General features: G+C 36.7%; 1 protein-coding gene across 4 annotated transcripts in view; it reads right to left on the minus strand.

Annotated features, from left to right (window-relative positions):
* Positions 1–17,305, minus strand: part of grid1b (glutamate receptor, ionotropic, delta 1b) — a 288,771-nt gene that overhangs the window by 27,198 nt on the left and 244,268 nt on the right. For all 4 annotated transcript variants that reach the window (XM_044338603.1, XM_044338602.1, XM_044338605.1 and 1 more), the window contains one exon: positions 1,396–1,591. In XM_044338603.1, the coding sequence (XP_044194538.1) occupies positions 1,396–1,591 (196 nt within the window). The remainder of the gene's footprint in view (positions 1–1,395; positions 1,592–17,305) is intronic.

Genomic DNA, 17,305 nt, shown 5'->3' on the forward strand with positions numbered 1-17,305 from the left:
CGTAGTTCGGTTCAACTAGTAGGTACAATTAACTGTCAAAAATAGGATTTATAAATGTGTGTGAGTGTGTTTAATAACGCAGCTGCAAGCACACACACACACACACACACACACACACACACACACACACACACACACATCAATTATCAATATAAACCTTTTTAGGCAAAATGTCCCACATACACACACAAAAGATGTCCAGATGTTCTGTTGAAAATGAGGACATGTTGGTTTTTAATTAAGCTAGCAGTGTGGGTCTAGAGAGAGGAGGTACTGACACCTTTCACTTTACTAATTAAAAGTTTAGTGTTTATTATATATTAATCATGTATATATTATTGGAATATTAATACTGATTGATGCATTGACATGTAGATGTAACTAACATTAGAGCTCATTTTATATTTTTTTACTTTATAAACAGTGATAAAATATTATTATATATTTTATTTATAGTATAAAATATTGATCTGAAAAGTAGCTTGATGCTACAGCGGAGAGATAAATGTGATGCATTGGAAATATAAAGTATCAGAAAATGGAAATATTCAAGTATAAAAATTGTAATTTTACATTTTTTTTTAACATTCCACCACTGGGTGTGTGGATGATGATGATGATGATGATGATGATGATGATGATGAGGAGTGTTGGTCGGTTCACCACTTTGGTCAAAAGTGAAATATCTCAACATCTACAGGATGAATGATCTCAAACTTCTGTCCAGACGTTCATGTTCTGCAGAGGATGAATCCTACTGATCTTTGTGATTTTGTGAAGTTCATATTTGATGTTTTTTGTCTTCAATAAATCTCAACATCTTTTGTATGTTTTGAAATTTGATGCAGAGGATGAATTATAATAATCCACTGACTTTCCATCAAGCAGCATCATCAGGTCAACATTTCATATTGATTAATGATAAAATACCTGAAAAACTCATGACATCAGTCTTAGCTGTATTGCATCTGGGCTAACATGCTAACATGCTAACATGCTAAAACACTGGTGTAGAGCTTTAATTTTTCTCATGGTCAGTGAAAAGTAAAACTTATTATATTAGAGCTGCAACTAAGGATTATTTTCACTACCAATCTGTTGATTATTTTGTCAATTAATCGATAAGTCATTTGGTCCATAAAATGTCAGGAAAATGTGAAAAATGTAGATCACTGTCAACATAAAATATTACAAAAGTAGTACAAAATATTCACATTTCAGAAGCTGGAATCAGAGACTCAAAAAGATTGATCAAGTATCAAAATATCTGGCAATTAATTGACTAATCATTGCAGCTCTACATTATATGCAGCAGATCTGACTTCAGTGAAAACTGTTTGAGTTGTTTAATAACAGATAAACATTTCTGTGAAACCCCGTTAACGTCAGAGTCACCTTGCGTATGCCCTCCGACGGGCTGGACACGGAGTAGTCCATGCCGTTGTTCTTGCTGATGGTCCTCCACAGCTCGGCGTAGGTGCTGTCCTGCTCCAGAGGGTTGGTGCCTTTGTTCATGAAGTAGTCGTACACCGCCGAGTCCCTCACCGTGCCGTAGTCCACGTCGATCTGCCGCGCCAAGTCCTGGAACGACCTGGAGGACGTGACACAGAGGTGATGCTTCTCATATGACCAAAACAACACCGCATACATTTATGATTGTTGCTTAGTAAATAAATATAAATAATATTTCAACCCAACTCTAACAAACTAAAATACCAACTGGTCTGAAAACTGTTCAGACTGCTCTGTGAGGGAAAGAATGAAGGTCAAAGTCAACATTCAGTACGTTATATAACCATTATGGTTTGGGGATATTAACAAAAACTCAAGTTTTAAAAGCCCAGTGTTTTAAATATGTGTTGAGTGTACTGAGACCTGAAGCCTGTGGATGTTAAAGAAGTGGGAGACCAGTTTTAATCAAGGACACCCGCGAGAATGACTGATTAGTTTTTCCAACTGCCTCCAGGTGTGTCAAGTCCTTTTGTTTTTTTTAATAAGTAGAAATAAGAGGATAACATAAGCTTTAAAACTTAATCAAAACAAACACAAGGATGAAAACTGATTTTCGAATAAACAGAATTTGCTGTTCATCATCAAAAAGCTAGAAGTGAATCTAAGAACAATAAGATTAAACCTGCAGGTACAGTAAGCAGTGGTGGAAAGTAAGTACATTCACTTAAGTATTGTACTTAAGTACAATGTTGAGGTACTTGTACTTTACTTGAGTATTTCCATGTGATGCTTCTTTCTACATTTCAGAGGGAAATATTGTACTTTCTACTCCACTACATTTATTTGACAGCTTTAGTTACTTTTCAGATGAAGATTTGACACAATGGATAATATAACAAGCTTTTAAAATACAACACAGTGTTAAAGATGAAACCAGTGGTTTCCAACCTTTTTGTCTTTTGACGTCTTACAAAAAGCAGTGTGTAGTCGGGGTCACATTTCACATGTCTATGAGTTGTTAACAGCTCCACCAAATAGTGATTTTTCCCTCTAAACTTCTCACATGCTTTCATTTCAATAAATGTTCAAATGATCCAATATTTCAGCAAAAATCAAAGATTAGAGAAAAAGTCCAAAAACTGAAAACAGATTTGTGTATCAGAACTTTGTTTTTTCTTCTTTCCTCTCCCATTAATCATCTCACCACCCCTCAGATTTATCTGCTGACCCTTTGGAGGGGCCCCGACCCCTAGGTTGGGAACCACTGGACTAAACTAGCTAACTGTATATAAAGTAGTGTAAACTAGCTCCACCTCCAGCAGCTACAACAGTAACATGCTGCTCTAACACTGATGCTTCACTATTAATATTCTAATGATGTCATATATAACAACAACATAAATGAGCCTAAAGGCTGCAGCACCTCTACTTCCTGTGGCTGCGGGTGAATCCGCATCAGGCTGACCGGGAGACAGTGCTGTATCAGGGAGCGAAAACCAGAGGAACCAATGACATTCTGGAGACTTCCTACAACTTGTTTCAACAGTTCTGTTTTAATCATACCACAAATTAAACACAGACGTCAAGTCAACAGTTAATCAAGTTCATATTTATTTATTTCCTTATATATATATATATATATATATATACAGTACTGTGCAAAAGTTTTAGGCACTAAAAGTAAAGTGAGAATGCTGACAAAAATATTGCTATAAATTGTTTTAATTTATCAAATCACTTCTTACAAAGTTGAGTAAACAGCAGAAATCGTAAATGGAATCAATATTTGCTGTGAGCAGCTTCTCCTCAGTTCACTTCAACACAGTTTTTCATGGTAACTTGCAGGAAGGTTGTCGTAACCATCCTGGAGGAAGAATCTTCCTCTGTGGTTTTATTATTCAGACCGTCTCAGGTGCTTCTTCATGTAATCCCAGATTGACTCCATGATGCTGAGACCAGGACTCTGTGGGGGGGTCAAACCAAACCCTCTGCTGCAGGACTCATCGTTCTTCTTGTTGCTGGAAATAGTTCTTTATGACTCTAGCTGTATGCTGTCATGTCATGAATACATTTCCCTGATGGTGTTGCATAATGGATGAGAATCTAAACATCTAGGGTGCCTAAAACTTTTACGCAGTACTGTATATTTATATTTATTGTTACAAAATGTATTTTGATCAAACTTGGCTGGGTGTGCTCATTACTGGCTACGCGCCAACATCATAGACAGACTGTCCAGGACTATTACAAGCTCAGGTAGTACTGGTTTAGTCCTTTTGTCCCAGTTGTTCAGTATATTTGAACCAGCACGGCTGCAAGCGGCTCACTTGACACTTTTGTCTCTCTCTCTTGTTGAAAGTCAAGAACGCGCCGCATGTACAGACACGCCGCCTGATTTTAAATCCGCAGTCGTCTCTTCAAATGTGTACTCTGAGTAGAAAATTAAATGCTTTTCTCTCAGGCTCGAACGCACGAGTACACACACTCGACACAAACGCTCGGCTCGGGTGCATCATCTTGTTTTTTTGCCTATTTGTCTTGTGCATGAATAAAGAATGTTATCTCTCATATCCCATCTGAAGATACATGACAGCTACTTCATCTCAGCGCGCTGACACACCGACTCCATCCTCTTCTATCTCTCTCTTTTTTTCTTTTTCCTCCTCTGAGAATCAAATCCAGGTTGACATTTTCATCAGCAAATCTCCGGCACGTCGCTCTGTGTGAAGGGGCGATTTCACTGGACAGCACGGCGTGGCGAGTAAATGCTAAATACAAGTCTTTGCTTTTATAGGCATTCGATGAATGCTGAAGTGGAGATTTGCATACGATGTAGACTTCTCTAAAGCCCCTTCAGACAGCAGAGAATCTTCCTTTTGACTCACAAACATCTAAACTGGCTGCTGTTGCTCCGACACAACACACCAACAGTCAGATGAAGGAGAGAAAAGCTCCGGTCAAAGATAAAGATCTGTTACTCTTATAACATATTAACAAAGCATCCTAAAGCTAAAAGTAGCTGCTAAACTTAATCAAATAGTTGGGAAATATCGATATTCGTTTTCTTGCTGAGAGTGAGATGAGAAGATTGACATGACTTTCATGTCTGTACGCTAAATATGAAGAAAGAGTTTTCTTAGTTTAGCATAACAGAATCCACCAATCAGCACCTCCGATTCTTCTTCTGCTTCATTTAATCCATACAATCCATACGATTAAATTTAGACTGTGTGTCAATAGCCAAAGCTGAGACGCCCTTCACTCATGTTGAATTCAGCCTTTTCCATTTTGCTCTACAGCTTAAAGCTATAATATGTAATTATTCCGCATTAAAATATCTAAAAACAACTAGACCTATGTTATATATGTTGTTGAGTTGTGTACTTACATTATCCCAAATGTTTCCAACAATGTTCAAACTCAGAGAAATCTGTAATTTAATCAAAGTAACGGACCGTTTCATGTGGTCGCCTGTCGATGGCGTCATACCTCCTCTACCAAAGAGTAAACACGCACCAGATGCATACGGCGGCGCTGTGTTTGTCCGCTACAATGGCGTCTACCAAAGAGTAACTTACACACATACAAGATAATACATCGGCGTTGTGGTTGTTCCACACAAACTGTTATAAATGGACTTTTATTCAGTTTTAAGCCACATTTTCATGATAAATTTAGGTGGTTTTTAACTATATCTTTTAGTCGGAAGAAAGATTTTAGTCATTGGACGTCTGGATCTTAAGTTATCAGAGAAATAAACTGGACAAACGTTAGCAGCAGCTCGGCTAACAGCCCCTCCAGGAAGTCCGGTGGTCACCAAACATCATCGGAGAAACATTGATTTTTTAGGTGAAACAGCTTTAATTAGTATTTTAACAATTTTAATCTGAGTGTATGTTTGTTTTTGGAGAGGAGGAGACCTCTGCTGGTAAAAACATCCTGAACGATGAACACTGGAGTAATCCTATCCCGGTGAAGCTGGTTATTTAACAACGAAGACAACAACTCCCATGATCCCTTGCTACTTCACACCGTCATCACACTCTTGTCTTTTGTTATTGTGTTGATTGAGACCTCTAGTGGCTGAAATTACATATTGTGCGTTTAAGCTGCTGCAGATTAATCAAAATACAACTTTAAATGCGAAATGCAGCGTCTGTATTCTGTCTGTGTCAATGATTCACTGTGGAAAAAACAAACCTGCATTTCTAAATCATTTAATTTAGTTTTTCTTCTATTGCAGCAACCTCTTTAACCGGGCAGACGCTGTACGAGTTAAACCCAGTTTTAAGAATCGGGCCGACAGTAACGTGATTAATTACCTGAACAATCTGTCTCTCAGGTGACAGAAAGTTCGGTCGTGAGCAGTAAATATGAAGCCAACAGCTGGTTAGCTTAGCTTAGCATGAAGACCGGAAACAAGTAACAAAATCCACCTACCAGCAACTCTAAAGCTTCTTTTGGTTTGTTTAATCCAGACGATCTGGGAGCAGTTACTTCCAGCAGTATGAGAGTTGGTGACAAGTAGTCAGACAGAAAAGTAATAATCTACTGTTTTGTTACTTGTTTTAGTCATCTTTCAAGCAAAAATAATGAAATAACACCAATTGTTCTCCAGTTTCAGCTTCTCAAATAACATGATTTACTTTGTCTTATATGATTGTAATCTGAGTATTTTTGGGGTTTTTAACTGTTTATCAGACAAAATGAGACATTTGAAGACATTGGTTTGAGTTCTGGGAAGTTTTGATGGGCATTTTTAGACTTTTCATGGACCAAACAGCGAATCAATTAATCGAAAAAATGCCCTAAATGACATTGTTTGTACACTGTAATTCAGGTTTGGGATGAGATGGATGAGCCCTCTTAGCAAACCCAGTAAAATGCTGCTGCTGTGTGTGTGTGTGTGTGTGTGTGTGTGTGTTTGTGTGTGTATGTATGTGTCAGAGACATCCAGAGGTGGGAAAAAATATTCCCCTCACTGAAGGACTGTACTTTTGAAGAACAGCCACTTAACTCCACCATTTTCTGTCTCTTGTATTTCCTGTTTTTCCTCGCACTTCATTTGGAACAATGTTATTTCATTTCAAGTGGTTCCAAACACCTGAACACCTGAAAATAATATAATAAGACAAGAAGCGTCCGCAGAGAGGAGAGGAAGAGGAAAAAATAGAAAACCCAGCAGGAGGATGGACACATGAGGGGAATAAAATAGAGATGAATAAAAAGAAAGTAGCTTTAAAACAACTGAAAACTTTTCTATCTAAAAACAAGAAATACAGTAAAATCATTCTTTCTCTTTCAGTCACTTCACAAAATGTAAGATGCAATTTGTAAGACACATTACATGATTGAATAGAAAAGAAAAGTGTCAAAACTAGACAATACAGACCCCAAAATAAAACCAATAATATAAAAAGTGCATAAAAAAACACAAAAGACTCGTCTGTCGATGACGTTAACTTAATGATGCTGAATTGTAAAACCGCCTTCGAGGGCCACGGAGCAGCTCTGACTGGTTTATATTCCATACATCTACTTACAGCCAAAAACCCAATTAGACTTCATCTTTAAACCCCAGCAGTGCTCTAATTATGTAATTAAAACTGGAGCGTTATTGAGGTTTCAGTCAACATCATCCTGACAGCAGCCTGTCTGTGTTCATTCAGCTCGCAGCTCGTACTCACCGTGAGACAAGACAGAAGTTAGGAATTAATACGACCATTAAGAGGAAATCCAATTCCAACACAATAAACACAAGTCATCATGGGACTGATTCACTCCTCATGGCTGCCACTGAGCTTTAAATAAGCCAAACAGCTGCAGAGAACACTTGTCACAACAGAACTGTGCTTTATGTATAACACAGAAACATCTATTACTGCAGTAATAGCAGGGAAATCCCACCATGTATAACCTTAATGATTCAATTTAAAAATATATGAGCTAGGGATGAGCAGAGGGCCCGGTATTTGTATTTGTATCTGTATTTGTTGAGGCAGCGAAATTATTTGTATTTGTATTCGAATAAAAGTGAAAAGAGGTTTAAAAATCCTGTTTTTATCACGCTTTTAATTTAATTTTAATCAATTTAACAGTAAGTGTTCATGAAGTGTTCCCTTGGGAGCACTTCATTTGTGTCAGTAGTTCAGCTTTATCTTTCCTGCAGTGTCCAAATTAGGAAATGTGCGTCACTTAACAGGTGGATGTGACTCCCCTCGTTGAGACCTGCTGATAGACGTAACAGCAGAGCAGAGGAGAGACACTGAAATAGTGATGTAACCGACCTGCATGCTGGTCTTTTTTTCTTCCCGAAAACAAATAGTTTTAAAAATATTTGTATGAAACAAATATTAGTAAAAAAAAAAAAAAATCCACTATTTGGTCTTTGCCGAATAACGTATTTGTATTCGGGCACACCCCTAGAAACAAAACTGTACAAAATTGTAAGTATTTCTCTACAACACTGAATATTCACTTTGATTTAATAGCTCAATGTTGGGCTATTAAGGTCTCAAAGGTTTTAGGTGCATCTGAACTAGGGCTGTGCCCGAATACAAATACATTATTCGGCAAAGTACAAATAGTGGATTTTTTTTTTTACGAATATTTGTTTCATTACAAATATTTTTTAAAATATTTGTTAGTTAGAGGTCTGTCTGCAATGAGTAAAGTTTTCTAAAATTAAAAGCGTAATAAAAACAAAAACAGGATTTTTAAGCCTCTTTCCACTTTTATTCGAATACAAATACAAATAATTTTGCTGCCTCAACAAATACAGATACAAATACAAATACTGGACTCTCTGCACATCCCTAATCTGAACATCACTGCAGCAGGATGACAAGTTAAACCTCTAGAGGTCAGCAAAAACAAGATTTTCAGCTGCTGTTTAAGTGTCAATATTCTCTTGTTTTAGTCTAAAAGTTAAAGACCTAAAATATGTTTTATTGCTGTGGTCACAGGTTGGACTCTGTCTCTGGATCCACCGACACTCAGAAGGTTCAGGGGGGTGAAAAGTGTCCAAATATTGACGAGCTTGGATGAAATCTGAATCAATAAACATTATAAAGATTTAGTTAATTTTTTACTGAAGATGACGTCGACCAGACAGCAAAATAACTCCCCTCACAAACTGACATCTCTGAGTGATGGACTCAGTGTGATTATCAGGCTGTTACGTTATCGATAAACTAAAAATGCAGATGAGAGGTTTTGATTCTCCAAATTAAATGATCATTTTACATCATTACTAGTCTCAGAATACTGTATCAGTCAATTAAATGTTTTGCTCTCAAGTAAGAAAACAAATTGTTTCCCATTATCGATGATGGTGACATCATATATCAGAACACTTTGAAACACGTCTTCAGCCTTTAAATGTAGTTTATAATAATAATAATAATAATAATATTTGTCCTGAGGTGTCGCATCGTTGTTTCACTCTAGGAGACTTTTTCACTGGTTGCTCTCTTTTATATATTTCCATTCAGATCATCATTATCACTTAGAAACAACCTTTTTATTGAGCCTTGAATCTTAAAAGGGACTGTCTAACTGTCTCTGATCCATGACTTCAAGACATCTTTGCTTGCTTACGTTAAATCTATTTGTTCTTTCTTTTATTATATTTACTTTCATTTTAGTTTAGACTCAGCACTTTGACGTAATGTGTAATTTGATCTATTGTCATATTGTTTAATTTATTATCACGCGTGTATTTTGTTTTGTTTAAATGTGGTAAGTTTTATGTTTGTAAATGAGACAGTGCATCTCAAGGGGTATTTATCCTCTAATTAAATTTTGAAATAAATAAATAAATCACTGGTCCATGAACTCCTCCGATTCACATCGTCTGTCTGCGACTTCTAAAAACCTTTCCAGCCGATCCAAGTAGATATTTACCGTTTTACAAAGTCTATTTGTTTCTCCTCTGCCGCAATTAGGGAAACATAATCTCCACACAGCTGTTTAAATCCTATAAATTTACTGCTTGACGTTTTATTGGTATTTATACAGTATTGATTGATTTGCCTGTTTCACTGTAGGCAGATTCCTGTCAACCAAAACCCACCTGAGGAAAGATCAGGGGTTTGGATTGTGGAGGGGTTTGCTTTAAAGCTACTACTTCCTAAAAGTTGTCATGGTTGTCATGGATACAATAACATCACCCGGTTTCCTCTCTTGCTCCCGTCGTAATCACTACGGCGGCTACAAGGCGCCGTCACTAGAATATAAACAGACTTTACGCTGTTTTGAGACACTTCCTGAAACAACTTGGAAGGAAAAGTCTCTTGTTGCTTGTTGTCATCTTTTTAGCGTCATCTAGTAAAGACATGAAACATGCTCCCTAAAAAGAAAGAAAAATAGAGCCGTCAGTGAGCGGAATTAGTTTGACGGACATCCTGTTATAACTGATGAGCAGGTCCAAGCAGAATCTGTGGATTATTTTACAGTTTTCAGCTCTGATCCAGAATGAAAATCTCAGCGGAATATGTTTTTTTTTTTTGCTTGTAATGTGATAGACAATATTCACTTAAGATAACAAAGATTGGTTTTTGAGCAAAAATAAGCACATATACAATACATTAAAACAACCTAAAATGACCTCAAGCAGGCTGAAAGAAACATTTAGTAGATTTTAGTAGAACCATTGAATTTGAGATTTTATTTCATCACAAACAGTTCAAAACAAAGTGTGAACGTTTGTTGGAAAAGTCGACCAGAATAAAATGCACATGGCCACTAAAATGCTAAGGTTCAATGTGAAGCAGAGAAAACATTAATCATCTCCCAACAATTAACACTACAACACATAAACAAACAAATACATAAATAAATAACTGGTAAGGCCCTTGATATATCTATCTGAAATATCCCACCAAATATCCTTTGAGAACCTCTAAAAACATGACACTCGAACATAAAACTTAAAAGCAGCATCTCTATTGGTTGAAAATCTACGGAAAATCTGTGGAGGCGTCATCGGGAATTCTGCGGGATTCCGTGTGGGCCTGCTGATGAGATATTTGACAGACAGTCATCCGTCGAGCACACAGCTAGCACGGCTACAGATCTGAATCGTGACGCCTTCAGTCACAGCTGCGGCAAAAAAACATAAGAAATAAAAAAAAACACAGCAGCGGCAGCAGTTGTGACAAAACTCTACAAACAAACTGCTCAGATTGAGTTGCACGTTGAAGTCTTCAGTGAATCAGAACCTCCCGGAGACAGAACCAGACTGTCTGACATGTCCTATTAGTGTGTGTGTGTGTGTGTGTGTGTGTGTGTGTGTGTGTGTGTGTGTCCAGACAGCAGCCAGGGGAAACATCTGCTGCATTAATGCATCACATCTCACCTGTCATCATTAGAAAGCACAGGCTCGCTAACAGTAGTGGATGCGGAGCCATTAACATACTAAACACCAGCTCTTTTGCTCTCTGGAGCTCAACGGATAACGTGTCACTTCCTGTTTCATCTTTCAGTTTTCTTATTTTTATTTATGTTAGTTTAGTTCAGTTGTTCTTTTTTTTACTGCTTTGGATTGAGGATCGAGTTTGTGACTTAATAAAATTGCTTTTTTTTTAATAGTAGTAAATAAAAGTCTAGTTTTTTTTATTTTACAGGTATCTTCAGTTTGTTTTATTTACATGCAGAATGCTTAAACACTCATCTTATTTTTATCCTTTTGATTTCATCTTATTTTGCGTCCCTTAGCTCGTTTTTCAACTCATTTGCTGTAAATTTGAAATGCTTTATTTATCCTAAAGTTTTAAACATGTTTGTATTTTTACTTTTATGACTTTTACTTTCCAAGTTGTGCAATGTCACAGACTTTCTTTGAAACAGATATTTATTTCAGGGTTCCCAAATTCAGAGAGAAAATTTACATACTTAATAATCAAAAGCTGTGAGATCGAATCCATTCACACTCGATCGCTTTTCCTTCCTGTCATTTATGTTGAGATATGAATTTTATATCTTTGCTTCCACACAGTTCAGTTCATGTTCTGTGTTCATATTTGCAAAATATTGTGATACTACACAGCATTTCCTGGTAATACATACAATTACTGTCAGAGGAGGATGAAGTATTCAGATTCTTTACTGCAGTAAAAGTACCAATACAGCCATGTAAAAATACCCCATTACAAGTAAAAGTCCTGCATGAAAAATTCCTACTACAGTAAAAGTACATAAGTATTATGAGCTTGATGTAGTTAAAGTATTGCAGTAAAAGTACATAAGTATTATGAGCTTGATGTAGTTAAAGTATTGCAGTAAAAGTACATAAGTATTATGAGCTTGATGTAGTTAAAGTATTGCAGTAAAAGTACATAAGTATTATGAGCTTGATGTAGTTAAAGTATTGCAGTAAAAGTACATAAGTATTATGAGCTTGATGTAGTTAAAGTATTGCAGTAAAAGTACATAAGTATTATGAGCTTGATGTAGTTAAAGTATTGCAGTAAAAGTACATAAGTATTATGAGCTTGATGTAGTTAAAGTATTGCAGTAAAAGTACATAAGTATTATGAGCTTGATGTAGTTAAAGTATTGCAGTAAAAGTACATAAGTATTATGAGCTTGATGTAGTTAAAGTATTGCAGTAAAAGTACATAAGTATTATGAGCTTGATGTAGTTAAAGTATTGCAGTAACAGTACATAAGTATTATGAGCTTGATGTAGTTAAAGTATTGCAGTAAAAGTACATAAGTATTATGAGCTTGATGTAGTTAAAGTATTGCAGTAAAAGTAGTGGTTTGGTCCCTCTGACTGATATATTATTATATATGACATCATTAGATTATTAATAGTGAAGCATCAGTGTTAGAGCAGCATGTTACTGTTGTAGCTGCTGGAGGTGGAGCTAGTTTACACTACTTTATATACAGTTAGCTAGTTTAGTCCAGTGGTTCCCAACCTAGGGGTCGGGGCCCCTCCAAAGGATCAGCAGATAAATCTGAGGGGTGGTGAGATGATTAATGGGAGAGGAAAGAAGAAAAAACAAAGTTCTGATACACAAATCTGTTTTCAGTTTTTGGACTTTTTCTCTAATCTTTGATTTTTGCTGAAATATTGAATCATTTGAACATTTATTGAAATGAAAGCATGTGAGAAGTTTAGAGGGAAAAATCACTATTTGGTGGAGCTGTTAACAACTCATAGACATGTGAAATGTGACCCCGACTACACACTGCTTTTTGTAAGACGTCAAAAGCCAAAAAGGTTGGAAACCACTGGTTTCATCTTTAACACTGTGTTGTATTTTAAAAGCTTGTTATATTATCCATTGTGTCAAATCTTCATCTGAAAAGTAACTAAAGCTGTCAAATAAATGTAGTGGAGTAGAAAGTACAATATTTCCCTCTGAAATGTAGTAGAGTGGAAGTAATACTGTACTTAAGTGCTTTACTTGAGTAAATGTACTTAGTTACTTTCTACTACTGTTAATCAGCTGACTTTGATGCTTGTTGTTGACATGTGTTTGAATAATGTGACAAAGTGCTTGAAAGTTTAACATTTGTTTTGATTCCTGTGTGAAAGAGACCAAACGTACATCTTCACCACCTGTAGCAACACAGACATTCGTGTACTGACTCACTGTCTACATACGATCAGATAATCAATGTGATGATCAGATTGTGTTACTGCAGCATGAATACTGAGCTCAGTCACTGTTATGATGGTTGGAAAAAGGATCAGCCTCAATGAAAAATTTGTGCTTATTCCAACAATTTAATGACACAATTTGTCTGAACTCACCTTAATTGAAGATGTTATTAGTTGCATTATGGGATCACTCATGAATTTCTCAGCCTCTGCTGCATCAATTTTAACCATTTTTTGAACCATTTGAACCATTTTTAATGTGTTAATCATAAATCCCTCAACTTTTGTGTAAGTATAATAGTAAATCTTGGCACTTATTTGTGTCTCGTTGGCATGAAATCAAAATAAAAGCCGAGGTTAGACTTCAAAATGAATATCAGTGTCATCATATTGTGCTTTAGGACTGTAGCGGTGAATTTAGACTAACATGTTGTGTCATAGATCCTCATTAAAATCTCTGTTATTTAAAACATGCAGCAAGTTGAAGTTGTTGAAGTTTTGTGTTGTCATTAGGATTAAACAGCAGCACCAATCTCTCTGTTTAATACAAGATGTCTGATCAATATGTTAGACTCGTCAGCGATGTGCAGAGCTGCACTAACTGGATACACTTGTAATTTATAAATGACATCTCAAGACGTGGTCATTTGTTATTGATATGGAAGAAGTCGAGGATCAATCTGAGGAGGAACTGCGGTTTGAATCAGTACATTAATTAAAGACAAGATGATCAACTGGGTAGCAGACAAATTATACATATTTTTAGAGAAAAACTTTTCTTGTTTTGCAGGTAGTTAGTTCATGAAATTATGGCTTTTTACCCTCTGTAATTGTGAGGAATGTTTTTTCATGGCAGTAGGTGTATTAATGAGTCTGTTTTTAAGCCTCTCTGTGTGTGGAACATTAAATTATAGTCTATCTACAGTCTAAGAGTTTAAAAGCTACCTGTTTTTACGTGTTTACTTTTCTTCTGCAGAGGTCAAACTGAAGTTCAGGGATGATAAGAATCTGAACAACAAACAAACGTAACTTTGACTGAGCAGCATGTTTGTGAAGATGTTCAAAAAAAACTTGTGGTTTGTGATGACGTCAGTGAATCTTTTTTTTTTTTTTTTTTAAATCAAATTTAATGGAAAGAGGGGAGATAAGTCACAGAGTCTGAACACAACCATAAAAAGTTTAACACTGCTGCAGTTTCTACTAGTAGATATTGTGCTGCAAGAGTTGTAATTCAATTAACTTAATTTACTGCTAAAAAAACACTTCATCCCTCTCTACTAACAACAGATAAGTTTACATTTATCCTATTATTCTTCTTTCCTTATGTTTAGTGGATTGTTTTTTACTTCCATGTACCAAAAGCGAGGCATGAAACTCCATGGGTACATCTCAAGTCTCTTCATTTATGTCTCCTCGCCTGAACCGGAAGTTGTTCCTGATGCGCCATTTTGACAGGCGTCCCAAGTCTCTTATTCCCGCTCTGAGGAGCGAGGAAACACTAGATCGGCCTTAATGGAAGTCTTTTACCGGCCGACACGCCCTCTTATCGGATATCAGTTATTGATTGGACGCTGCAGCTGATCAGACTGATCTGATACATCACTGCAGTTTCATACCGAAGTGGAGATAGTTTACAGATTAAATTTAAGCGTATCACTCCCAAGTTTTATATTTTATTTGTTTTCTGATTCATCATATAGTTAAAATCTATTAATTGTCGGTCTGATCAACAAAAGAACCATAAACAACTTTCTTCATTTATTAGAAAGATTTTTCTTTTCATGATCTGATATTTCCTCCATTAAACTGTTTCCTGCTGACAGACAGACTCTTCCTGACTTTAACTTTATCCATAATAACAATTAAACACATTTATATTTTACATCATTTATCGTCATTTCCATTCAGTCACATGTGAGGCTGAAAATTCCTGAGTGTCAGGTTTGATATGAGTTTCATAATTTCCATTTTCCCTGAAACATTTAGCCAAATACATATTTTCCAGTGTTCAGAAGACACCCTGATCATATTCTGGGTTATTAAATAATGAATTCACTATCAGGATTATCAAAAATACAGATGCAAATAATCAATAAATAGTATAAACGCATTCTGTGAGTAGAAATGGTTCCTGTGCCTCTGAGCAGGACACAGTATGAATGCATGTCTCTTAAAATCAAATTTCCTTGTTTCCTCTCTCCTCGCTTGGTTTCCTTGCGTCTCTCCTTGCATCCACGGTGGGAGGGACTAAGACGCAAGTGAGGGAAACGTGGATGCAATTTAAGAGACTTGGGATGCACCCACTGTGTCTTCCTACCTGTTGCTGCTTCCCCACTGACGCCTCTCCCTCTCTCTCCCTGTGTGTGTGATTGATCGAGTGGAAACAGATGTGCTGGAGTCAGAGCAGAGCCTCACCAGCCAGCCACCATCCTGTTCCATAATCAAGACCTCTGCTTATACTCAGCCCTGCCAGATCCACACGGCTCTGGTTCCCGTCCCTGGACCTCTGCTCTACGGCAGCTTCCTGCCTCAGCTCCTGGTTCTCCCTCAGCCTGCTTTAATAAAGACCTCGTCCTACCTTATACCTGTTTTGCACTTGAGTTCACCTGCTCTGCCCCACAAAACACAAAAGTTCACAGCAAGTCATCTAGTTGGTGATTAGATTGTTTGTTTGGGAGTTTGTTGGGGAATTTGCACCAATTAAATGAATTTTTAGATCATTTTGTGATGATGTGTGTATCCTGATATTCTATTTGATCTATTTAATGCTTTATTTACAGGTAGTCTCACTGAGATCATGATTTATTTTTCAAGAGAATCATTTTAAACATGGACCAGCACAGAAAAACCAAATTCAAGCACACAAATTGGACATTATGTTCAAATTAAAGGTAAACTATGCAGGATTTGCCTGTTGCTGTAAACACAACATTCAATGTTGGCCCATCCGAGCAAGAGAGAGAGAGAGAGAGAGAGAGAGAGAGAGAGCAAAAGGATGAATGAAGAGAGGGAGCTGCGGTAGCGAAAACAAAGCCGTGAATCAGATCAATAAAAAGTTATTTTCTGATAGTTTCTGATACGAGTCTCTGCAGATAAATACATCACTACACACGTCTGGTGGGTCGTGAGTGATGACTGAGAGGGATTACTTCCATGTGAGTCTATACATTGTTTTTTTTTTTGGAAAATCCTGCATAAGAAAAGTGACTACAAGTGGATCTGCACATACTTGAGTAGGCTGTAGTCTTTTTTTTTTAAATCTTCAAGTGAAATGAAAGGTTGTTTTTTTGCAGCTTTAGTTCATGTTTTTTTCTGGAAGAAGGACTAAAGCCCTACTGTTCAAGGCTGAGTTTTTTTTTTTATTTTGGCTATGTATGTTTATTTCATCACTTTGTGGGAATTTAAAAATACCCTGGAAGAAAAACCACTGAGTGAGTTAGTGTGGATGAATGCTCCTGAAAATTGCTTTTTTTTTTTTTTTTTTTTTTTAATAAATACCCCGCTGAGTGCAGCCTGACAGGCCAGATGTTAAGAGAAAAAGCTTCACACAGACAAACGGCGTCTCATATAAACAGATCTGAACCTGGTATCAACAGAGCGAGAGAGTGCGTGTGAATATATTTCGAGCTCGTGTCTGCTCGTTACGAACCCGGAGAAGCTTAACTCTTGACAGCTATTAGCGGCGGCCCCAGATGCGACTGTTACGGTTTAAGTTAAACATGTTAGTGCGACGTCTAATTGCACCTGAGGCCACGAAGCTGTGAAACTGTCACATTTCACTGTAAATAAAAGCAACACATTACTGCATTTATTTAAGACAAAGAGAAATATGATTTTTTTTTTTTTTTCAGGTTTGCTCTGAATTTCTGTTTCATCCTTAAAAGCACAGCAGGTTCAATTAGAGAAGCAAAATGCTTTAAGAGTTACCAAACGAGTCTGTCAGCGTCTGAGCTTCTGCTTAAAGTCAACAACAAGTTTGAATTTTATTAATGAGGAATCCAGAATTTATGAAGCTGTACATGATATATATATATATATATAAACCATATTTAAACTTTTCAACACAAGAGTCCAGGTCAGCGTGTTCCTGATTAACAACTGGAGGGTCAAGTGTTAGAGAGACTGCGAGAGGAGAGTCAGCGAGAGGAGTGTTAACAGAAGACACTTTCTGCTTCTTCACATGCATTAAACACTTGAACTCAGAGGCTGAGGAGAAATATTCATTTATTTTTAGCTTAA

The sequence above is a fragment of the Thunnus albacares genome, chromosome 20 (genome assembly GCF_914725855.1).
Source record: "Thunnus albacares chromosome 20, fThuAlb1.1, whole genome shotgun sequence".
In the NCBI taxonomy this organism is placed as follows: Eukaryota; Metazoa; Chordata; class Actinopteri; order Scombriformes; family Scombridae; genus Thunnus; species Thunnus albacares.